Source organism: Phyllostomus hastatus, unplaced genomic scaffold (assembly GCF_019186645.2).
Source record: "Phyllostomus hastatus isolate PE091 unplaced genomic scaffold, TTU_PhHast_1.1 phas_contig_524, whole genome shotgun sequence".
Classification (NCBI taxonomy): domain Eukaryota; kingdom Metazoa; phylum Chordata; class Mammalia; order Chiroptera; family Phyllostomidae; genus Phyllostomus; species Phyllostomus hastatus.
Genome location: NW_025333900.1, coordinates 15,251,599 through 15,277,896, shown reverse-complemented (window position 1 = coordinate 15,277,896; position 26,298 = coordinate 15,251,599). Strand labels below are relative to the sequence as shown.

The 26,298-nt window shown below is 33.4% G+C and overlaps 1 protein-coding gene across 1 annotated transcript in view; it reads right to left on the bottom strand.

Moving 5' to 3' along the window:
* The window catches only part of HFM1 (helicase for meiosis 1), a 91,111-nt gene that overhangs the window by 46,523 nt on the left and 18,290 nt on the right, over window positions 1-26,298 (bottom strand). Inside the window, exons 6-19 of the mRNA XM_045847142.1 lie at window positions 24,776-24,846; window positions 24,176-24,308; window positions 23,373-23,524; window positions 22,395-22,472; window positions 21,768-21,926; window positions 19,990-20,190; window positions 19,814-19,902; window positions 11,819-11,862; window positions 11,613-11,714; window positions 11,082-11,227; window positions 10,062-10,156; window positions 8,467-8,600; window positions 7,649-7,696; window positions 4,764-4,844 (exon numbers count right to left, since the gene is read on the bottom strand). Of these exons, the coding sequence (XP_045703098.1) occupies window positions 4,764-4,844; window positions 7,649-7,696; window positions 8,467-8,600; window positions 10,062-10,156; window positions 11,082-11,227; window positions 11,613-11,714; window positions 11,819-11,862; window positions 19,814-19,902; window positions 19,990-20,190; window positions 21,768-21,926; window positions 22,395-22,472; window positions 23,373-23,524; window positions 24,176-24,308; window positions 24,776-24,846 (1,533 nt within the window). The remainder of the gene's footprint in view (window positions 1-4,763; window positions 4,845-7,648; window positions 7,697-8,466; window positions 8,601-10,061; window positions 10,157-11,081; window positions 11,228-11,612; window positions 11,715-11,818; window positions 11,863-19,813; window positions 19,903-19,989; window positions 20,191-21,767; window positions 21,927-22,394; window positions 22,473-23,372; window positions 23,525-24,175; window positions 24,309-24,775; window positions 24,847-26,298) is intronic.

The window sequence follows — 26,298 nt, the reverse complement described above, 5'->3', positions numbered from 1 at the left end:
ATCAAGAATGTGGTTATCAAGGGAACTAATACATTAAACTTTAGGGTATATTTAAAGATGTTATTCTTATCTTAAGTGTTTATAAATTAATATAAGCTATCTCCCTGCCAGACAAAATGAAAGGCTTTGGTAAAGAACTTGATACTTGCTGCTTTTTAGTCAAGAAAGAAGGAATGAAAAGAATTTTAAAAGATATGCAAATGAAGGGAAGAAATAATGAGGCAACTTATTATCAATATAGCTATTGAATGATGAATATACTTATAGTAGCAAATTCAGGATATTTCAAAGTAAAAGTTATCTAGTTGGGGGTTGGGATGAAGGTAGAGGCCATGAGAAGGCACTTCTCACATCTACTACTACAAGAAGTATCTGACTGATGGCCACAGCTACTATGTTCTGAATGCATCACCATGTTCACACCAAGATTGCACTTCTCAAAGACACACCAAACCAAGGACTGAGCATGGCAGGAATATTAGGCTAGGTCTGTAAGATAAAGGACTCCTCTGATGGGCAATTTTAACTTAAAGATTCCCTACCAGCTTTGCCAAATGCGTTTAGCACTGCAAATTCCTCTTTCTTTCCTTCCTTCTCTCCCTCCCTCCTATAGAGGTTCCATCTGCAACCCAGTTTATTAACTTTTTAAGCCTCTTACAGTTAGTTACATACCATTTTCAGAATATTAGTCCTTCTCAAATTCACACAAACTAATAACACCTGGCCTTTTGAGCCCTTCTCTTGTACACATTACCAGGCAGAATAACTAAAAATCTCAACAAGAACATAAACATACAAAAAATTTTATCTACTTTTTTTGTACATATGACAAATTTAAAAAGCAAAAACTATATGAAGCAGAATAAAACACAGAGGCTAAGAATTTAAATACAAAAAGTAAATACTGAAAGATAAAAGAAATTATTAGTAATATATAGGGATAAGAAATTATAAAAAAGAGTTAATTAGAAATACTATGTAAGGACTTCCATCTACATTAATGGCAGGCTAAGTAATTATGAATCAACCCTCCTGCTGAAGGCAACTAAAACAGCTAAATGAAATGTAGAAAGTATCTTTTATAAATCATCAAAGAACTAATAAGATATTTATCTAGAAGAGGGCTTAAAACCAAAGGGATAAACACACACAAAATATTTATAAAAACTGATCACAAAGTGGACCATAAACCAAATCTCAACAAATTTCAAAAGACTGCAATCCTACATAAAATGTTATCTGATCACAAAGCAACTATATCAAATAATAAGAACAATAACAAAAACAAAAAGCTAGAAAAGATAACTTAAAAAATCATCATGCATACAAAATTAAGAATTACAGTTGCAAAAACAAATCCATAGATAAAAAAAGAAATCATACTGGAAATCAGAAAATATAACAAGCTGATTGATAATAAGAATACTGCAACTCAAACCTAATAAAAATTCTTAGCCTAAAACAAATATATACTATTCTTGTATTTTACATACATATTTATTTCCTGTAAATATATGGTATGTGTATTGCTATAAATTCTTGAATTCTGTAAAACTGCACACTAAATATAACAGGGCTTATGAAAAACATTATTGAAGCAAACAACTAAAACTCCATAGAACCTTCTTCTAAAAAGAACACTAACCTAAATAATAATCTTAATAAAAATACCAACATGGTTAAAAAGGTATGTTAAATTCCTCATAAAACTACACATACATAGTTATAACATGTGGGTTTTTTTAAAGTAGCTGGATCATGTAGGGTATGTAGGGTGTAACAAGAGACTGCTGAGTATAAACACAAAGGACAAAATGTCCAAAGAATCAGCATTGCATAATACTTACTTTCAAGGCAAAAATACATGGCCAACCTAGGCCCAGAGGAGGATTGGGTAAAAAGGCATCTATACAGAATTGTATTCCTCTGAGAATTCAGTTATGTTCAGCTATATTTGTATATTTTATGTTAAATTTCTAAAATAATGAAGTCAATATTACACTCCAAAAAACTTCTAATCATGAGTGGTAAAAACTATTAAAACATTGTTTCTCTCTTCTATTATACTCTAAGTAGAATAAAAGAGGGAGCATAAGTAACCATCCAGATAATCAATGTTTGAATAATTTAGAACTTGTGAAAGGATATCTACAAATTATTACAGGTTTGAAACAACCCAAAGATTTGAGCATTTCACTCATCTGCTAAAAGTCACCAGAATCAGTGAAGACAAATTCTATGCCTGTCAAAAAGAAGCTCTAGTTTTGCCTATTGAGTATGATGTTGGCTGTAGGTCTCTCATATATGGCCTTTACTACATTAAGCTATGCTCCCTCTACTCCCACTTTGCTGAGTGTTTTTATCATAAATGCGTGCTGTACCTTATCAAGTGCTTTTTGTACATCTATTGATATAATCATGTGACTTTTGTCTTTCCTTTTATGTGATATATTACATTCATTGATTTGTGAATATTGTACCATCCTTGCATACCTGGGATGAATCCCACTTGATTATGGTGTATGATCTTTTTAATGTATTCCTGGGTCTGGTTTGCCAATATTTTGTTGAGGATTTTAGTGTCTATGTTCATCAGCTTTCATTAGCAATATTGGCCTTTAGTTAAGAAAACTAAAATATTATTAGAATGTTGAGTCTGTCTGGTTTTGAGATAAGGATGATGCTGGCTTCATAAAAAGAGTTTGAGAGTCTTCCTTCTTCTTGGATTTTTTGGGAATAGTCTGTGGAGGATAGGGGTTAGCTCTTCCTTAAATGTTTTGTAAAATTCTCCTGTGAAACCATCCAGTCCAAGACTTTTGTGTGCTGGGAGTTTTTTGATTTCTGCTTTGATTTTACCAGCTGTTATTAGTCTGTTCAGGCTTTCTGTTTCTTCTTCATCCAGTTTTGGAAGATTATAGTTTTCTAGAAATTTGTCCATTTCACCCAGGTTTTCAAATTTCTTGTCATATAGTTGTTTGTAGTAATTTCTTACAATCCTTTGTATTTCTGTGGTGTCAGTTGTAATCTCTGCTCTTTCATTTCTGTTTTTATTTGGGTCCTCTCTTTTTTATCTTGATGAGTCTGCTTAAGGGTTTGTCGATTTTGTTTATCTTTTCAGAGAACCAGCTCCTAGATTTATTGATCCTTGAACTGTTCTTTTAGTTTCTATGTTGTTTAATTCTACTCGGATGTTGGTTATTTCCTTCCTTCTACTCACCCTGGGCTTTTTTGTTGTTGTTCCTCCAGTTCTTGTAGATGTAGGATTAGGCTGTTTATCTGAAATGTTTCTATATTTTTTAGGTAGGCCTGTATTGCTATGAAATTCCTTCTCAGGACTGCTTTTGCTGTGTCCCATAAGTTTTGGACTGTTGTGTGTTCATTTTCATTTGTTTCCAGGAACTTTTTAATTTCTTCCTTGATCTCATTATTAACCCATTCATTGTTTAATAGCATGCTTTCAAACTCCATGAATTTGAGCATTTTTGAGTTGATATGTCCTCTAGAGCAAGGGACATAAAGGAAAAAATAAACAAATGGGGCTTCATCAAAATACAAAGCTTCTGAAGAAAACATCAGCAAAGTGAAAAGGGAACCTAATTTATGGGAAAATATATTTGCCAATGATATTTCAGACAAGGGCTTGATCTCCAAAATATATAAAGAACTCACAAGATTCCATTCCAGGAAGACAAACAACCCAATTAAAAAATGGGCAAAGGACCTGAACAGACACTTCTCCAAGGAGGATATACAGAAGGCCTAGAGGCAACCATCAGAGAGATGCAAATTAAAACCACAGTGAGATACCACTTCACATTGATCAGAATGGCCACCATAAACAAATCAACAAACAATAAGTGCTGGCAAGGTGGCAGAGAAAAGGGAACCCTACTACATTGTTGGTGGGAATGTAGATTGGTGCAGCAACTGCGGAAAACAGTATGGAATTTCTTCAGAAAACTGAAAATGGAAATGCCTTTTAACCCGGCAATTCCACTGCTGGGATTATACCCTAAGAATCCTGAAACACCAGTTCAAAAGAACCCACACACCGCAATGCTCATAGCAGCATTATTTACAATAGCCAAGTATGGGAAGCAACCTAAGTGCCCATTAGTAAATGAATGGATCAAAAATACAATGGAATACTATGCAGAAGAAAGAAAGGAGCTCCTATCCTTTGCAACAGCATGGATGGATCTGGAGAGCATTGTGCTAAGTGAAATAAGCCAGGTGGTGAAAGACAAATACCATATGATCTCACCTATAAGTGGAACCTAATCAACAAAATAAATAAGCAAGCAAAATATAACCAGATACATGTAAATAAAGAACAAATTGACTGTAACCAGAGGTGAGGGGGGAGGGATAAAGGGGGGAAAAGGGGAAGGTTCACCAAGGAACATGTATAAAGGACACATGGACAAAGCCAAAGGCGGGGTAGTATTGAGGGTGGGAGGTGGGGATGGATGGGGGGGGCAGTATTCAGTGGGGGGGAATGGAGACAACTGTACTTGAACAATTAAAAATAAAAATAATAAAAATTGGTAAATAAAATAAATAAATATATTGTAATTTTAAAAAGAAGCTCTATAATTTTATAAATAGGATTCTTATATAAGTTTATCATGTTAATGATGATTCCCTGTTGAGAATGAGATCACAATTTAACTTTACCATCACCTAAATTTAATACAACAAAATTTCTTATTTAGTATTAAGTAAACAATTGTTAAATTTAGTAGTAATGATGGAAAAATTACCAGTTGGTTTGAAACTAACACCTTCATCCATTGTTATCAAGTCCAGAGATGATAAATCATTCAGATTCTTCAGACATAATTCTGTCCAATTGTAGAAAACACATTTTTATTTTAGTAAAATAAGAAAGCAGCACAAAATAGAATTTATTTTTAAATATGCTAAAGTTATGTTTCTGTACTTTAGGGGAAAGAACTGTAATTCCTATTTAAGCAGTAAGAAAAAAACCCATTTAAATAAAAGCTGAGTGATATGCTAAAAATATTTTCTAACAGTAACAATAATACAAATAATAAAAACAACACTCAGTAAGCAATAAAATAGCATTTACAACTTCAAGCTTTTAAAATAATATTTTATTACCTCATTTAATCCTCAAAATAACACAATAAGATAGGCAGTATTAATATTACTTCATGTACAAGTCAGGAAACTAAACAACAGAGGCTAAGTAACTTTCTCTAGGTCTAAGTAACCACTTTGTTATATGACTTTCAATAAGAGTGGTTTCCTTTTTTTTTCACTTTTATCAAAGATATATACACACAAAGTATAGAGTCAAATAGCTCTAAAAGAATTGTTCTAAAAAACACCAGTCTTTCCCCTTTTCTGGGTTTGCCACTCTTTTGAAGCAACCACTTATGACTATTTTAGCTGATGCTTTTGGTTCTTACAGCAGCACATCTGGAAATGCCACTATTTACTACTTGGAAGGAACCTCTGAAAAGGAAGCAATGCAAGTCACTCTCTGACTGATGGGGATCAGAGCAATTAGTGTAGCCTGCTGGTTTGAGTGCTCTCTCTGTCCCATGCTATGGAAACAGTTCACAGCAGGGTGGGATTACCACAACCTGTTTAAACTGAAGTAGAGTAGCAGCTCACAAAAACATAGCCTGGAGAAGGCAAGGTTCTTTAGGAAATACTTTGGTTTAAGAACATTGCTTAGGCAGCTTGATAGTTTTAATTGTTTTGTTAAGTAGGGCTTTTGAAGTTTTTGCTAATTTTTTATTACCCACTATTAACTTAACATTCGGTAAATTAATCAGCCAAAGAAAAATGTCTATTATACGATGAGCATTATTCTAAGCTTTAGGTTTATAGTAGTAAGAGACAAGTTTCCTTCAGAGCTTTTTATTGAATAAAGCAATCAATACATAAATATAAATAATATAGTTTCAGGTACTGAAAAGTACTATGAAGGAAAATAAAGCTGAGAAAGGACCTAGAGAATGATGGTTTTTTAGTTTTTAACTAAAGTTTGTGTATTTCTGACATAAAGCTATGTAATTTCTGATATAAATGATACAGTCATCCTAAATTTCAACATACATCAATACATCAGCTTTCCCAAGAAACATGAAAATACCATTACCAACAAAGAAATCATTTTGCCTTCCTCTCTGTAAAGGTTGGTTTAAATGAAGTAGTCCAGGAGAGCCTCTGTGAGAAGCTGATATTTGAACAAAGACCTGAATGAAATGAAGGTGCAGGCCATGTAAAATTTGTGAGAAGAATTCTAAGAATAAGGAATGGATAGTACAAAAGCCTGAAGTGGAAACAAGCTTCATGTATATAAGATATGGCTATACACATGACTATAACAGCCAAGAGAGCCAACTGGACTGGGAAAGAGAGTAGAATAAAAAAGAGGAAAGTGACAAAAGATGAAGTCAATGAAATATGCAGGGAGATACCAACTAGGACTTTGTGGGCTCTGGTGAAAGTTTGGATTTTATTCTAAAAGTGAGCTACTGGAGGATATTGAGCGAGAAAGTATAAACAAATTTAGAAACAGCATGTTCTACACTAAGGATCCTGTCTAAGAGATTTAAGGCAGGCCTCCAAGGACACTAAAATATTATATTCAGTTCAACTATATAATAAACTGGGCTATTATTTAGAGGCAAAAGTTAGCTACCCTATAATGACTAGCGATAAGGCAAATATAAATTGTGATTCTGCCAATTTAACAAAAGTTAAATCATTATAGTTATCAGAACATAGCAAGATATCTCTTGGGACAGTCTGGTTTCTTGTGTATATTTTATCACAATGATCAATATATGCTTTAAAAACTCAATTACAAAATTGGCCATTAAAGAGAGGATAATACAACTATTTTATAGGTGTTTCTCAACAGCAGTGTTATAAATTTATGCTATTGCTTATCATATCTTTCAACAATATACTTATGCTTAAAGCAATGCAATTTTACTGTTTCATCTTTATTTCTGCATTTTTATTTGCCATATGTGTGTATCCAAGTAGAGAATAAATTAAAATTGACTAAATATTTTTAGTAGATCTAGCATTTTTTTTCTTTTACTGGAAGAGTCACAATACAAAGAAGAGGTAGCCATATTTAATACTAATAAATTCTCAACAATCTTTTGTTATTTTAAAAGATAGTTAATGAAATACTGAGTGACAAACTGAAAAATAAAGCTGGTATTTAATAGGAGGACATCATTAGTACAAATTAGGATAAGAAGCCCATAACCAAGCTAGGCTTATATTTCAATAAAAAATAAACTAGAAAAGAAAAATAAAGAGTTGTGTCTATATATAATATTTTCAAAGACCAGAGTCATTTTTAAAATAAAAACAAATAAACAAGGTTAACATATTATACAAAGGAAGATATTCTGATAGAATTAATAAATAGATTAATTCAGAAAAAAAGTGTATATGCCAAGCTTTATTTTGGTGTGAAAAAAAATAGTTCATGTATTTTTTTCTTTGAACAACAGGTTACTTTAAAAAAAATCATTCACAAGAAAAAAATAGTAAAAATAATTTACAAAGAGGATTCTCACTTTCATAATACCTGACCTTTTTCATTAAAATGAATAGAATATAGTTTTTTTTAAGAAGAAGTACATCTAACCTTGTAATTTTGCTTCAATTCCATCTTTGTTCAAACCAGATGCAAAACCTGTATAAGTTATAAAAATTTATGAAAAATAAAATAGAAAGAACTGAATTCATCTTTATAGGCTCAGTTTATACTCTAGTTAGTCTAACTAAATATTAAATAAAAAATAGTTTATGGGTTAAAGCAAGGCTTAAACATCTATAGAAAATAACCACAGTGTTGAAATTTTTCCAATACCAAATGGCTTATCCTTTCCTTATTTAATTGTATAACAGATACCAGGAATACTCTATATACTATTTTTCCTTAGAAATCTGAATATTTTGAACCTGTGTCCATTAGAATGGTATTGCAACAAGTCGAGTTTTAATTTGATATATAGCAATCTCAATTATGTTTATTTTATAATCTGTACCACATGAAAGAACCCTCTAGAAGCAACAAAACTAGGTATGTGTTAGTTTTAGAAGCAGAATGAAAATTCCAGCAGAAACAGTAGTACTATATATTTTGATTTCAACACCAGTTCAAATAAAATTCAAGAATTTTAAAAAATTATTTTAAATAACTTTAGGCATTTTTGTTATTTTTATTTGAGTTAATTTTTTTCCAAAACATCTATTTTTAGTGGTGCTGATTTCACAGACTAGAAGTGAAATAATTAAGATGTCTCACTTTTGTCTATTCTTGTCTCTAAATGTATTTATGATTATTGTTGCTTTTGTTTCTGTTATCTATCAGTTTCTATAATCTATTTTGTGACCTATAAAAGTAAGTTTAGTTCCAACTGGCTTTAAAAAATTATGACTTTTCTAAATAAAATAACAAACCATAATGAGATGGATTTTTCAAGGCTCTGATATAAAGCAAAGTTGATCGTATCCATTCCAAAGCGATATTTACATCTGTGATGGTATGCAATACTATTTCTGCATTTAAATGCTCAATAAGATGTCTGTGCAAACTAATGGGAAAAAAATCTTTGCATTAGTAATAGGTATTTTAACGCAATAGGTCTTTCTGTTTTAAACTTCAATGATATTTAAAATAATTCAATAATATAATTGAATAATATACTCATTGCTACTTTAATAATTCATTAAGGTAAATGAATTTTCAAAAATATAAGAGAAAACCATTATGTCAGTTCAACTTTTAAAAATATTACAGATCTCTCTCCATTCTATGAGTCTAGAAAACATTATTGCTTTAAAAAGAAGTGGGAATGACAACAAATAACAAATGTTGACAGGGATATGGAGAAAAGGGAACACTTGTACACTATTCGTGGAATTGTAAATTAGTGCAGCCACTATGGAAAACAATGTGAAAACTCCTCACTACCATATGATCCACAAATTCCACTTCTGGGTATTTATCTGAAGTAAACAAAATCTCTAATTTGAAAATATATGTGCACCTCTATGTTTATAATAGCCAAGATATGGAAGCAACCTAGGTGTCCATCCATAGATTAAATGGATAAACAAAATGTGGTACAACATGTATAGAATGGAATACTACTCAGCCATATAGAATGAAACCTTGCTGTTTGCAACAACATAGATGGATCTAGAGAGCAGTACACTAAGTGACGTAAGTCAAACAGAGAAAAACAAATATTTTACTATTTCACTTACATGTAGAATCAAAAGATAAGACAAACAAAATGAAACAAAACCAAACTCACAGATACAGAGAACAAATTAATGGTTGCCAGCTGGGTGGAGGTGGGGGGTTGGACAGAAAGGGGGAAGGGAATTAAGAAGTGCAAATTTCCAGTAATACAATAAGTCATAGGGATATATTGTATAGCATAGGGAGTGGAGTCAATAACATGGTAATAACTATGTACAGTGATAGATGATTACTAGACTTACTGTGGTAATCACTTGGTAAGGCACATAAGTGCTAAATTACTGTTGTACACCTGAAACTAATATAATATGGTATATTGTATGGCAACTATAATTAAAAATAAATTTAAAAAATAAATAAAAATCTTTTTAAAAAGGTAGGGAGATAGGGAATGAATTATATCCTATTTCCTCCAAGAGTATTACAATCAAATACTTAACTAAAACGTCTCAGCTTGCCTGTCTCTATATATTAAACAAAATGTTAAGATATAAAGAGCTGTGAAAATTATATTCTTCTACTTATGACTAATTTGTACTTTTATAACAAGGACACATGCTACTGCATGCTAAGAAACAATGCTGAATAAAAATATCGTATTGTTTTTTAACTATTAAATTTCTTTCTAAAAGAAATTTCTAAATTTCTAAAAAGACACAAACTTTCTAATTAAGATTACAGACAAGTTTTAAACACATAGCCTTAGAAAAGTCCCTACCAAATTTCCTTTTAATACATATCATAGGCTACATTAACAATATGTTTTTTGGAACATTTTTGGTATTACCTGCTTTCTACCGTGTCACTACAAGCTAACATCTGAATATACTTCTCTTTTGTACTTAACCGAGTCATAATAACTGCAGTAGCTGTAGTGTCAAACTGGGGGGGAAAAGATACACATACACACAAAGAGAGAAATTTAGTAAACATGAGCACATGCTGATACCAGTCCTCTTCAATGCTCAAGACTTTGATTTTATATTAAACAGTCCCCTGTCTTAAATAACAGGTCAAAAAGGCCTTAAAAATGCTTCTGAATTTGAATGTTAATTGAAAATTTAATTTAAAAATCTTCCAAGAGTATAGATGTAAAAACACCACTTTGGTTTCACTGTAACATACTTTTGGCAGTGGTGAAATCAAAACAATCTTGGGTAACTGTATAGAAGTTGTAATATTTGATATAGTTTACATATAACTTACTTTACCCTACAAAAATTATAGATTTGTTTAAAACAATATTTTGACATTCTTAGAAAAGATATTCTTCCTAAATGTTTCCTTAGAACCTATATGAATGACTTCTTTACTCAAGTATTTGTCAGAGTAGGATGTTTTGTTATGTGTATGAGTTGACTTTTTATTGTCACAATACCTGGGGGCCACTAATGGCATTTTGTGCTAGGATCCAGGGATGCTACATATTCTGCAGTGCATGACAGTCCTACACAATGAAAAACTGTCCCACATAAAAATGCCAAAAGTATCTCCAGTCAGAATAAAAAACAAAACAAAACAAAACAAAACAAAACCCCTCAAAACCAAGAAAACCTTTAACAGCATACATATTCATAAACCCAAACATTCAGCAATCAACCACTGACTGGAGGGAGTGTCTTTTTTGGTGAGACTTGTTTTACTCCTATTCTTTCATTAAAGCAGATTTTCTCAGTGACATTTATTTTTAAACCTAATCCAAACATGAAAACTTAATCTTTTGTTTAACAAAAAATACACACACAAAAGATTTTTGCTTTTTACTTTGTCTTTAAAATGTTACAAAAAGTAAAATACTGTGACTTACTTGAGGTCGGCCAGCTCTCCCAATCATTTGTAGAATATCTGTTTCACTGTACTCTTCAAACATCCCTCCAGCATAATGCATTGTAGATTTTATAATTACTAAGTGAGCAGGCAAATTTACTCCCATAGCTAAAGTACTGGTAGTAACTGCATCAGATTAAGGAATGTTACTTTTAAGACATAATTTTAATGCTTCAGGTAGACATTTTCTTATAAAAGATATATTTTTACAAACAAAATAGAATCTTGTATAGGGAATTTATTTAAAATGAAGAAAACATTACAATATAAAATTATGCGTCTTTTGAAATTATTAAATTCTTATTTTTTGTTTAAGTTGCACTATGCTCGATAACATGATAAAGAACTAAAATGACAACAAGTTTACTATAGCATGTATATGCAGGAACACTTACATAACATTGGACTTGAAAAAGCATAAACAAGTCAATACTTGAGTGTTTTCTTTTATTCCCTTGAAAATAATTTTCCAAAATATCTTATAATACCCACAAAAATATATTTTACTTACAAAGAGCTGGTAGATCTCCAACAGTAAAAGCTCCTTCAACTACTTTTCTATCTGACAGCTCCATACCAGCATGATGATAAGCAACACCATGTATTAAGAAATCTACAATGGAAATATGTCATGTTACATACTGTTAATATTTCATCAGCAACTGACACTTTTTAACTGTAACTGAAATACTATTCAACAGTTATCTCTAAACCTACCTCTCAGTTTTGAATCTCTTAGGGAATACGTATACTTCTGTAACCTATTTAAAAATACCATAAAATTATTGAGTTATTCCCATGAATATCAAAAACCTTATTATTTTGAATCTTAAAGATATAAAAATATTTTCATACTATCTTTATTTGAAAACCATCTTTAAGAAGTAGAGAAAAATCTAATCTTCATACTCAAAAGTCCCTAATTTTCCAACTTAGAAAAAAAAATAAAATAACCTAATTTAAAAATGGGCAAAGGACCTGAATAAAAATTAAAAAAAAAAAAAGACAAACAAATGGCCAAAATACATGAAAAGGTGCTCAACATCACTAATCATCAGGGAAATGCAAACCAAAACCATAATTAAATTACACCTCATACCTGTTAGAGTGGCTATTATCAAATAGATAAGATAATAAGTGCTGGCGAAGATGTGGAGAAAAGGGAGCCCTGTGCATTGTTGGTGGGAATATAAACTGGTACAACCAGTATGTAATACAGCATGGAGTTTCCTCTAAAACTTACAAATAGACCCAGCAATCCCACTTCTGGGTTATATCCAAATGATGCACAATCAGTATCTCAGAGAGGTATCTGTACCCCTATATTCATTGCAGCATTATTTCACAATAGCCGAGTATGGAAACAACCCTAAGTGTCCACTGACAGATGAATGGATAAAGAACATGTGATACATATACATGACATGGAATATTATTCAGCCTTAGAAAAGAAGGAAATTCTGCTTTTTGCAACAACATGGATGAACCTGGAGGGCATTATGCTAAGTGAAATTGGTCAAAAAGAGGACACAAATACTGCATGGTATCACTTACATGTGGAATCTACAAAAAGAAAAAGAAAGTTGAACTCATACAAATAGAATAAAAAAGTGGTTTCCAGGGGCTGGGGAGTGGGAGAAAATTCAGAGAGGTAGGTAAAATGATATAAACTTAAAAAAAAAAAGAAGCCCCTAATTTATCAGCTGTAACAGTGAAAGTTCACTTTTTTAAAAAAAGATTTTATTTATTTATTTTTAGAAAGGGAATGGAGGAAGAAAGAGAGAGAGAGAGAAACATCAATGTGCGGTTGCTGGAGGTCATGGCCTGCAACCCAGGCATGTACCCGGACTGGGAATCGAACCTGTGACACTTTGGTTCGCAGCCTGCACTCAATCCACTGAGCTATTCCAGCCAGGGAAAGTTCACTTTTAAATCAGGAATTTGAAACACCCACTTTCCACAGGAGAAAACATTATAAATGGTGATTATGTTCATGGGTCAAAATATAAGCCTACTCCTGTAATCTGCCTGAAAAATACTTACAGGAATAACAATTTTTAAACCTCTACTGTATAACTAGTAAGTAAATAAAAAAGATGGAAATATGAAATAGTGGTTTATTGTGGTCTGAGATATGGCATTTAAACTAAGTTAGAAAAGGAAAAGATTTTCTTGACAATTTGAAAAGGAATTCTGGGTACTTCTGAAGATTTTATAGGTTGGTAGGGTTGGTTCTTAATTATGTCTAAGAACTTCCAAATTTGTGGTTTTCTATTTCCTTGTTGCAGATATGATACTAGCAGGCATTTTTTTAATATAACATTCTGAACTTTTTAAAAGGATTCATAATGTAATAAACAGAGGAGAAGGAAAAGGGCATGTTAGTATTAAGTACAAACTATGTGTGACACAGTAAGGTGTCTTAGATACGCTGTCTTATCTAATTCTCACATTAATATGGTGAGATAGACAGTTGATTCCCATGTATCCAACCCTGATTAAGCAACTGAAGCTGAGAGAAGTGAAGTGATATGCCCAATACACTAGTAAAGTGTATTACAGTAGTACATAGCTAGTAAAGTGGCAGCACTGCCATTCAAATCTGGGTCTTTAACTTCATGCTGTTTCTAATACCAGCATTTTATTCCTGAAAAAAAACAGGAATTAAAAAAATTAGGATAAAGAAAAAAGGACAAAGAGTGAAGAAAGAAGGGAGTTGAAGGAGAGAGAAACTATCCTTAAATAACTAGGAAAGAGTAAGAAATGAGAAAAGGAATTATGACTCATGTTTCTGTGTGAAAAAAAAAACAGATTATCTGGAACAAAATGAAATAATTTGTCTGCAGCAGAGAACAGGATAATAGGGAAAGGATGGAATGGATATTAGTTTTGTGTTTTTTTAAAGATTTTATTTATTTATTTTTAGACAGAGGGAAAGGAAGAGAGGGAGAGAAACATCAGTGCATGGTTCCTTCTTGCATGCTCCCCACTGGGGACCTGGCCTGGCCAGCAATCCAGGCATGTGACCTGACTGGGAATCGAACCAGCCACCCTTTGGTTCGCAGGCCTGTGCTCAATCCACAGAGCCACACCAGCCAGGGATGGATATTAGTTTTAAGGGTACTTATATGTTACCTATTTCAGTTCCTCACATAAATAGGTTTAGCTAAAAAATGCTAATTACTTATTAAATATTTACCTTGGGGGGCCATATAGTTATCTCTGTGAATGATACCAACATCGCACAAGAATTGTCAGTTTTTTAAACTGATTTAAAAGTTAATTTATGAGCAAGAAAATAAGTCTCATTTGGTAGCTACATCTGTTTCTGACTAAACATCACATAGCCCAACTTGATCAACTGGCTTAACTCACACAACAAACAGAAGGTTCCAAACTCATAGCTACTTATAGCCTATTTACTTTATACCTATACTTTTCTAAAAATTCCAGTTTTTCCTTTACTCTATTACTAGTTTTATAATGAACTGGTAAACTTGTTTTTGAGCCTCTATTTTTGTTAAAAACATTTAGAAAATTGATAATCAAGAATGTTATAAAACCAAGTGTAGCTGGTATAAAAACTATCAATTATGACTTCATTACAGATAAGGTTTTTACCAGCAAAATTACCTAAGTGATGCATACATTCTTCCAATATGTTTGATCTGTGACCATAAATAGCCAAAGAGTATTCTGACTAAAACTAAAGGCTCAGGAGACATTCTCACAATGAGTAAACTACCAATTAGCTTCCTGAAGTTAACCACATATTTTAATACAGAGAAATATTTCATTATTTAAATGCACAATACATGATAAAAAATATTTAATAAAACCCTAAAGAGGCCAGAGCCCAAAAATGTGGGGCGCGTTAGACAGATTTGGAAACTTTTGTAATAAAATGTGGGGCTTGATAGACAAAAAGAAGCCTTGTGGGAGTTGCTAGAATGTGACTAGTTAAATGGGAACTGACATAAGCAGTAGTCTCTCTTCCTAGTTGATCCCAACTCAAAATGGTGTTCCATTCCATTTCACTAATGCTTTTCTCAGGGAATGAAGCAAAAGCAGAACATATAAATGAGATTCTCTTCAACTGTTTATTGTTCCTAGTAAAGACTGGCTGTGATATTTGATAAATATTCTTTGGAGTATAAAACAAAGAGGTGGATAGAAAGAAATCTATGGTATTATTATGCAGGTAGCACTAATTTCACTTTTTCCCTTTCTGTCTGCCTCTCATATGCCATCTACTTTTTGGCTGTGAGCAAGTTGTTGGTTTCTCTCACTTTCTCTGGTTCTTTACTGTATCTTATGCTTAATCATGCTTTACTGATATTTGTAAAAAAAGCACTACTCTACATGCTTCAAATCCTAAAGATTTTTTTCATGTAGCAGTAACTAAGGGGACCAAATTAAATCCTTCACATGGAAGTAAATTATGAAAACAGTATATAGAGTATGAATAAATGGCTATATAGGTAATTCTGTATTAGACAAGATGGCCAGAGAACCATCTTTTTAATGAATAGAAGGACAAAGAATGTCAGAAACGTACAGAGATGTCTTCTAGGCTTGATAAATATCTTTGGTTGACAAAGTGACCAGAGGTGGGGGCCACAGGATAGACTAGTTCAAAGTACAGTAAAGCACATCCCCCCTATACAAAATTAGCTAGAAAATCAGTATTTGCTCATGTATATATTTAATCATCCAATCCAATTTTAGTCTGAGGTCTATAACTAAACATGTTTATTGAGTCCCAAGAGTTGTTATTAATTATGGCAATATGCTAATATTAATTAAGTAGTAACCATTTGCTGCCACTCTGGTGAGAACTTATGATCATATGATGATCATAAGTCCTCCTTTCCTCAATAAGTTTATAACCCAATGAATAGAACAGATATTAAAATAACAATTAAACAACTATAGCAAGTGCTATAAAATAAAAAGTACAAGTAGATATACAAAGTAAATAAAGGGAAACTGAAGATCGTTGAACACTTCCTGAGAAACTGACATTAAAGGTAAAATTTTAAGGATGAGTAAGAGTTAGGTAAAAAGCAAACAAATAACAACAACAAATACAAAAAACATTTGAGGCGAAGAAAACAATGTAGGAAAGCCCTGTCTGTATAGGGCTTTCGGTTTGGTACATTTATAGAACAGAGAGTCCAATATAGCTTGAGTATAGTGAGTAATGGGGGAGCATGGTCATGAGGAGTCTGGAGAATTAGCCAGACACCACATTACACAGGGTAATGCAGGCCATATTAAGGATTTAGGATTTTATCCTGAAGAGAATAAGAAACTATTAGAAAGTTTTAAGCAGGACACTGATATACGTAGATTTCTCATTTTAAACAATCACTCTGCTATGTAGATAATAGACTAAAGTAGAAAGAGTGTGTGTGTGTGTGGCCAACAGATAAAAGGCAAGAGATTAATAGTGACTTGAACGAGGGAGGTGGCAGGTGCTAATGGAGACAAAATAATTGACATATATTTAGAAGTAAGAATAAATAGGACTTAGTAATTGACTGCCTATGGGAAGGAAAGTGAGGAAGAAGTCAATGATAGATTTCTACTGTAAATAACTAGGTAGATGATGGGTAATTAAGATGGGGAACACTGAAGGAAAGGCTGGTTTCAGAGAAAGAACCAAGGTTCTGTTTTGGACATTATGAGTTTGAGATGCCTATAGATGTACAGTTAGAGATGTCAGTTAGGCAGGTAGACTGTAGACATGGAGCTCAGGATGGAGGTCTGGGTTGGAGTTAAAAGTTTAGGAATTCACAGACATACATAAATGTGTGTATGTATATACTCTGAACCCATGTGATAGATACAAATACCTAGTTGTGTGGAATTAGAAGAACAAACATTGGATAGAACCCCTAGAATGTTAACATTTTTAAAATTATATTATTTTTATTTATTTTTTAAAGATTTTATTTATTTTTTTTAGAGAGGGGAAGGGTGAAAGAAAGAGAGAGAGAGAAACATTGATTGGTCGCCTCTCGTACACATCCCAACCGAGAACCAAACCTACAACCAAGGCATGTGCCCTGACAGGGAATTGAACCAGTGACCTTTTGCATTGTGGAAAGACACTCAACCAACTGAGCCACATTGGTCAGAGCTAGAATGTTAACATTTTAAAAGTTAAAATGTTGACTTCCAGCCAAGATGGAGGTGTAGGTAGACACACTGTACCTCCTCACACAACCAAAATAAGGACAATAACAATTTAGACACAAAATAACAACCATAACTGACAGAAAATTGAACTATATGGAAGTGGGACAACAAAGGAGTTAAAACAGACACATTCATCTAGATTGGTAGGAGGGGTGGAGTTGGTGGCAGGACAGAGAGGGATCATGGCAAAAAAATTGGTGGCACCGGTCTGAAGGGCATCCCGAGCACAAGAGTGCAGCGGGCGGACGCTGGGTGCACAGGTGGCGGCTGGCAGACCCCGGGTGCAGGGTGGCAATGGGCACACCCAGCAAGGTGGAGATTATGAAGTGAGGCACTGCGAGCAAGGAGGTTGGCTGACCAGGCAGTCCCACATTTGCGCACAGATAAACTGAGCGAAACTGGAGAGTGAGACAGACTGCTCAGCAAAGGATCCCAGCATCGGGAAATAGAGCCTGGGGCACTGATTGAAAACACCTGTGGGGGTTGAGGTGCAGGGAGAGCCTCAGGGGAGAGTTCGTTGGAGAGACCCACAGGGTCCTAGAACATGCACAAGCCCACCCACATGGGAATTAGCACCAGAAAGACCCAGTTTACTTGGGGGAAGCAGTGGAAGGGACTGAAATCTGACTGAGAGCAGAGCAAACGCCATTGTTCCCTCTCGGACCCCGCCCTCACATACAGCATCACAGCCCAGAGACTGGGTTGCCCTGCCCTGGTGAACACCTAAGCCTCTGCCCCTCGCTAGGTAACAGGCGTGTCAAGACAAAACAAAAACAACAACAACAACAAAACAATGGCCCAAATGGAAGAACGGCTCAAAGCAACTAAGCAACAAAGACATAGCCAACTTATCAGATGCACAGTTCAAAGCACTGGTGATCAGGATGCTCACAGAATTGGTTGAATTTGGTCACAAATTAGATGAAAAAATGAAGGCTACACTAAGTGAAATGAAGAAAAATGCACAGGGAACCAATAATGATGGGAAGAAAACTGGGACTCAAATCAATGGAGTGGATCAGAAGGAAGAAAAAAACATACAATCAGAAAAGAATGAAGAAACAAGAATTCAAAACACTGAGGAGAGGCTTAGGAACCTCCAGGACATCTTTAAACATTCCAACATATGAATTATAGGGGTACTAGAAGGAGCAGAGAAAGAGCAACAAGTGGAAAAGTTATTTGAACAAATAATGAAGGAGAACTTTCCCAATCTGTCAAAGGAAATAGACTTTCAGGAATCCCAGGAAGCTCAGAGAGTCCCAAAGAAGTTGGACCCAAAGAGGAACACACCAAGGCACATCATAATTACATTAGCAAGGTAAATTACATTGCTAGTATCTTGAATCCTAGAAGGAGCAAAAGATAAGGAGACAGTAACCTACAAAGGAATTCCCATCAGACCGTCAGCTGATTTCTCAAAAGAGACCTTGCAGGCAAGAAGGGGCTGGAAAGAAGTATTCCAAGTTATGAAAGGCAAGGACCTACATCCCAGATTGCTCTATCCAGCAAAGCTTTCATTCAGAATGGAAGGGCAGATAAAGTGCTTCTCAGATAAGGTCAAGTTGAAGGAGTTCATCATCACCAAGCCCTTATTTTTATGAAATGTTAAAGGGACTTATCTAAGAAAAAGAAGATAAAAACCATGTACATTAAAATGACAGCAAACTCACAATTATTAACAACCACACCTAAAACAAAAACAAAAAGAAACTAAGTAAACAACTAGAACAGGAACAGAACCACAGAAATGGAGATCACGTGGAGGGTTATCAGTGGGGGAGTGGGAGGGGGAGAATGGGGGAAAAGGTAAAAAGAATAAATAGCATAGGTGGTAGGTAGAAAATAGACAGGGGGAGGGCAAAAATAGTATGGGAAATATAGAAGCTAAAGAACTTATGACACATGGACATGAACTAAAGGTGGGGAATGTGGGTGGGAGAGGGTGTGCAGGGTGGAGGGGAATGAAGGAGGGGAATGGGACAACTGTAATAGCATAATCAATAAAAATATTTAAAAAAAATTTTAAGTTAAAATGTTGCGAGTTGGGTAGAGAGGTGAAAGAGGAACTAAGAATCAGCCACCAGCAATGTAGGAACAGTGGGTAGATAATGAGCATGGGAGCACGGAGTCCAGAGTTTTTAAATAAAGTGGGAGTGGTCAAATGTGCTAGAGGCTCCTAAGAGATGAATTAGCAAGATCCCCTTTGGTGAAAGATTACAACAGATGCTGGATTGAATATGGATAAAAAAAGATGAAAACCTCAATATGAATACCCTGTCAAGAAATCTAGCTATGAAATAAAAAAGACAGGATCATAGTTGCCCTAAGATTTATTATCTCACTCAATCCTCCAAATTACTATTATGCTTATTTTACAGATGAGGAAACTAAGGTAGAGGGTCAAGAAACTTGAAAAGGTTATAAAATTAACCCAGTTTTCTCATCTCATCTAGATGATCCCTAAAAGTCTTTCTACCTCCAAGAAAAAAAAATGAAAAAATATACCTCTGTTTCTGTTCCACAGTCATAATAAATTTAGCATTTTTCACAAGAACAGAAGCAGCCTGTTGCACACCTTTCCTTGTTGCACAAAACTAAAAATGAATGAATAAGTTTTGTATTAAAAATCCATATTAAAAGCTGGGCATTACACTAAAAAAATAAGCAACCAAAATTCATACCACAAGTGTGGGTTTCTGATCAGAGTATGTTTGTATAACATTGGCGATTTTGTAGTTGAGGGATAAATCAAACTTGAATTCAGTTTGGTTACTACAGCAGGGAAATCCAAGGACCACTTTCTGAAGTTTCACTGGTCTATGTCTCTCATCCATTTTCAGACATACAGCAGGTCTTTCACCATTTGAGAGCCATTCTGCAATCTTTAAATAATAGAAATGTATACATTGAGTTTTTTTAAATAAAGTATTATGACTAAAAATAACCCAATTATAGACCATAGTAAAGTAGAAGCATAAAATATTTAAATATAGTCTTTTGCAATATTACATGGTAGTTCATTGACACTGTTCTATTGATATATTGGTAAACATTTTATTACCAACAGCAGTATTTCAAGATTATATATACTTTTTACCATGGTAAACTTCCAATTAATTATTATTATTTTGTTTCCTTTTCCTTATTAAGACTCCAAAGTAAAATTAAATTGATTTTGGCAGAGAAATTGAATTTCTCACTATCACTGTAACTTCTTTGCTTTTTCAGAACTATGTCTAGATATGGCTGATACTACTGTGTTGTCTTAAATGCTGGCTGAAGAGTAGCAAAGCAAAGGTTGGCTTAGACTGGTAAGGGTTGACAAGTTTTAAATGAAAAGCAAATAAATACTGGAGAGATGGCAGTGCCAAAAGCATATGTCAGACTCAGTGCTAGAGTCACTAGTTGGAACTGTGTGGTGAGCAATCCTTATCTTCATATAGTCTGCTTAGTAATCAGGCTTCATGCCCTTCTATGAACCTGACCATTGCTTTGACTGGAAGGTGGATTAATGAGTTTCTAGTTGCACAGGAAAAATTATTGAAACATTTTCAATGCTATCATGATTAGAGATAAGAATTTACAGTTTGAGAGTGGCAGCAGGCCAATGATAAAGACCTTAATTTAGAGAAAAATTGAGAAAGAGAACTTGGGTTTTTATTGTTTATATATACTTTAAATAATGTTCTCTATCAGTCTTGAATATAAACAAAAGTTGTCATTTTTAAGAACAAAAATGACTAAATTGTGTCAAATTAAAGATAATAGCCAAGTTTTCCATTGGATTAGACAATATAGCAGCTATTTGTGAAAACAATTACTAAGTAGTAGCAGGAAGAAAAAGTCATATAGTAGGTTGAGAAGTAAATAGTGAGGAAACATCACATTTTTCAAATTTGAAAACAAATGAAGAAAAATGTAGGACATATATACATTACAGAAAGTATAAAACTGCATGTAATTATTTATTTTCGTGTCTATGTACCCCATTAATCATGAGATTATCCTAAAAAATAGGGCCTATGTTTTTACTTTTGCATCTGTCATTAGTGCTTACCACAATGCTAGGCACACAGAATTGGGGAAAGTGGATGGTAGTGAACTAAACAATTATTTTTACTCTCCACCATACTCTGCTATACAACTAGAGTCAGTTGGTTCCAACTACCATAACATATTAAGAGTCATGTTATTTACAAGATATATGAAACTAAGACTTTTAGATACTAGTAAACAACAGGCTTGCACCAAAAAATGTTTTATTAGAAATAATCACTCAAATTTATGGTCTTAATACTGCCTTCCCTACAAAATCTAAACATTACTTTCTACAACATACTTTCTATTAAATTGGTTAGGAGACTAACAACAACAACAAAAACCCTCAGTTTTCTCTAACACTAAAATGACTAAATATTTCACTAGTCATAAAAAATTTCAGTCTAAAATCTCAACTTACATCCTCAGCATTTGGAATTGTTGCAGACACAGCTATAAATCTCATTGGAATAACAGAACTGGTATTTTCTAAAGTATGAGATAAAGATTGCACAGTTTTCATTCTGCTAACTACAACCTCAAGAGTTGGTCCACGATTTTCATCTTTTACAACATGTACCTAAGAAAAAAGTCAAGAAAAAACATCATTAGCTGTAAAAATAAAAAAAATCTTCCCTGGTTGGTATGGCTCAGCAGATTGAGCACTGGCCTGGGAACCAAAGGGTCCCTGATTTGATTCCCAGTCAGGGCACATGCCTAGATTGTGGGCCAGGTCCCCAGTAGGGGGCATGTGAGAGGCAACCACACATTCATGTTTCTTTCCCTCTCTTTCTCCCTCCCTTTCCCTCTCTCTAAAAATAAATAAATAAAATCTTTTTAAAAAGATAATTTTTAAAATAAATAAATAAATCTATCTAATCAATTACAATTTGCAAGAACATTAATGCTCATCCTTAGAAAAATAAGCATTTTCCAGTTGAAGGGATAAAACAAACATATAGTTTGGTTGAAATGTCTTGCTTTTCTTTCTATCCATTCTACTCATCTTTTTATGTTTATTTCTGAAAGTGAATAATGTGTTCACTACCTCATCAATGAGAAACAGTCGAACCAGTTGGACCAAAGAGTTGTCTCTCCATTTCCTAGTCATGCTATCCCACTTCTCCTAGGGAAAAAAGTACAAGTGGTTTAACATAAGGAATTTTAATGAATATTATTAGGATATCAATAAAATTTTTAAATTTATGTGTTACAAATGATGGGATATATATATATATATATATATATACATATATATATATATATACATATTTTAAGATTTTATTTATTTATTTTTAAAAAGGGAAGGGAGGGAGAAAGAGAAAGAGAGAGAAACATCAATGTGCAATTGCTGGGGGCCATGGCCTGCAACCCAGGAATGTGCCCTGACAGGGAGTCGAACCTGCAATGCTTTGACTTGCAGCCCGCACTCAATCCACTGAGCTATGCCAGCCAGGGCTGATGGGCTATATTTTAATTAATATCTTAAAAGTATTGTGAAAAAGATTTTAAAAATTTGTATAGGGTTCCTGGGAGGGGAGTAAAAGACAGAAAACTGTACTTGAACAATTAAAATTTAAAATAATAATAATAAATAAATAAAAATTTGTTTAGGCTTTGACAGCCTTTCAAGTGTTTAAAAAAATTGAACTTCCATTTATTTTTAAGTTTAACCAAAAATGTTCAAAATTATAGTCTTATTACCTCTTTTAAGCTCTATCAAGATCCTTCCTCTGCAACACATAATACTTAGATAGAAGAATACAAGGAACAAGTATGATTACAAATTATCTACAATAACAAATTGCCTATTCATATCTTTTGTCTATTTTTCCTATTTGGTTGTCTTTTTCTTATTAATTTGTAAGTATTTCTTATATATCCTGAATACTTACCTTTTGTTTGTTTTATTACACTGTAAATATATTTTTCTACTTTGTATTTTCTTTTAACATTTTTTCTTGGTGAAGAGAAATAGCTATTTTCTAATAAACCATGAAAATAATAAAGTATAAATAACACCTACTGGAGTTGTCATAATAATATGGGCATGCTGAATCTCAAATAGGTCATCCATTAGTGTATCTCCAGTGAGTTCTTTACACTTCAATCCTATTGGTCCAAATTTTTCTTTCCAGTCATCAAAACGCTGACTACACAGGGCTTTTATTGGTGCCACTATAACAATATAAGATATTTATTTTGAATGCCAGTGAAATTGTAAAAATTATTTGCATAAAAACACTGGTTAATAAAGTTAAGATAAAAATACCTATCTAGGTACTGCCTAATATTTATAAATTAAAAATTAACGATAGAAGCATATTATTCAGAGTTATAAAGGTAATCACCAAACAGAACTAAAAACAGAAAAAGAAGTGATTGCTCAGCTAATTGTAACTAAGAGTGAAGAGAAGTAGAGCAAGAGATTATTTTTCATTATAATCCCTTTTGTGACCATTGATTTTTTCAACCATGTGCATAAATTACTTTGATGAAAAATTTAAATATATATATACCTAAGAAAGAAGGGTTCCTGTGGGAATTTCTAGCATTATAAAATGTTTGATTTTATTTGTTCATCTTGCCTGTCCTTTTAAAAATAGGCCTGTTAGGGCCAAATTCTCAATTCAAGTATTACTTTGTATTTATAACTGAGCAAATGTGTTTTGAACTTAATGTAACAGGTAAGACCAAATGTGGACTGTCTTTATGAAAAAAGTATGGAAAACCAAGTAATAAGTCTGATGAATTGAATTTATTTCTTACTTTAGCCTCAATGGTTTTTCATTATTACAACTATTACTCTTAAAATATATAAATACTTACTGTAAACAATTTTAATATTTGACCATGGCAATGGGACTTCCATCAATAATCTTGTTACAGCAAGTTCAAACAATACCGTTTTCCCAGAACCAGTTGGAGCACAAATCACAAAATTCCTATCTGTGTAAAGAAGCTAAAATATAAAATTTAATGAATCATGTAATATAGAGAATTTTTCATTCACATTCTCAATTTGTTACAAAATATGCCTTATAAAGACTCTATGGAATAATAAACAGCTTAAACATTTTTATCTCTAAACTAATTAAAATTATGACCTTGCTCTAGATCCACCTCCTTAAAAAAAAACACTATTAAAATTTACTATCTTGTTTTGTAAAAGTAAATATGCTAGACCTGGAAGAAAATCACTTCTTTAGCTTCCAGAGAAAGTTTTATAAGTCTAATAAATACAAACCAACCCACCTATGAAAATCACATGCATTCACTCAACAAACATTTTTTGAGCTGCTACAATGTACCAGTCACTGAGTTTGGCACTGGGGATATAAAGTGAATGTAATCTAGTCCCTACCCTTCAAGAGCAAACAATCTAGTAAGAAAAAGCAGAAAAGTAAATAATCATAATAAAATACTTACATCATCAAAGGCTTTGGACTGTATATAGTTGAAATATGGGAATTCTTTGAAAATACCTCTAAATTTTGCCGCTTAGTGTAACATTAAGGAGTCAAATATTTTGGAATTTTAAAAATTGGTTACTTTTAATTTTAAAATTAAATTAAATTAAAATTGCCAATATTTAATGATGAAGCTTTAATACTTGCAATTTTGATATCATAAGAAAGGAATTAACAGATAGAGGAAGGGACCAAGATGGCAACATAGGATGCTTCTGAATTTCCCTCCTCTCACAGATCCACCAAATACACACCTATAAGCAATAAGTATGATTACAGCTACACACAGAACAATTTCCTCTGAGAGAAATCCTGAAACTTCTAGTTGAGTGACTCCTATACAATGGACAAATGAGAAAATGACATCGAAATAGGTAGGAAAGGCTAGGACAACTCTCACCATAAATTCCACTCCCAGCATACCACCATACAATTGGGAAGGAACCCCCAACTCCCACCTTTTTCCTGAAGAGCAAAGGCTTTAAACTACACATGTAGTGACTAAACTTTTAAGGCTTCCCACCTGAAGGACAAGGCCCCCCAAACACCCAGCTCTGTATGCCATAGGGCTTGCATTCATGAGTTCCACAGGACAACAGCAAAGATCAGTTTTCAGATGGGCACAGGGACACACCCCTTCCCACATGCACCCCCACAGGTACACATCCAGGCTCAGCACAGAGGGGACAGGCCCATCTCCAGTTTCTTCTCCCTTGGAAGGAATATAACTGCATACTCTTTCAGCTGCTGCCTGAAGTTCTAGCTGCTAATCAGAATACAAATACTACACTTATTTAAGCATTTATATTTTTGTGAAGATATACAAAAATTGCTGGATTGTGATAAATGTTCCTATTAAAAGTTAAATGAGAACATATTACTTCTCTGATCAAATCCCCCATTTCTCTCAAAATATATACTACAAGGCCCTACAGATGTTGCCTCCTCACCTTCACCTCCACCTTTGTGTTCTGACCTCATGTCATACTACTCCTGACTAACCCATCTCCTCTACCTATATGGAATTCTTTTCTGTTCCTCAAAAACATCAGCCAAATTGTTGTTCAAACTGTTCTTCCTTTCATATTTCCTTGGGTCTTTCACTTCCTTCAATTACTTACTTATACCTCACCTTCTCAAAAAGAGCTACACTAATTATATAATTCTTATCCTAAGTCCCTGATCCCAGCATTCCCATGCTAATCACCTTTACTCTGCTCCACTTTTTTCTTTCTCCCTATTACTCATTATCTTCTAAAATACTATATGATTTATTTATAGACTTACAATTGTTATCCTGTCTCCCAAGAATGTTAACTCTTCAAAGACAATTGATTCACTGTCTGTTTTTTTAACTGACATATCCAAAATACCTGAACAATGCCTGGCACAGTAAGCACCCAATTAATATGTTTGCATTTATTAAGTCAATTTACAAATTTTCATTTTACTTTCAGTTCTGCAGAACGTCAGAATATTTGT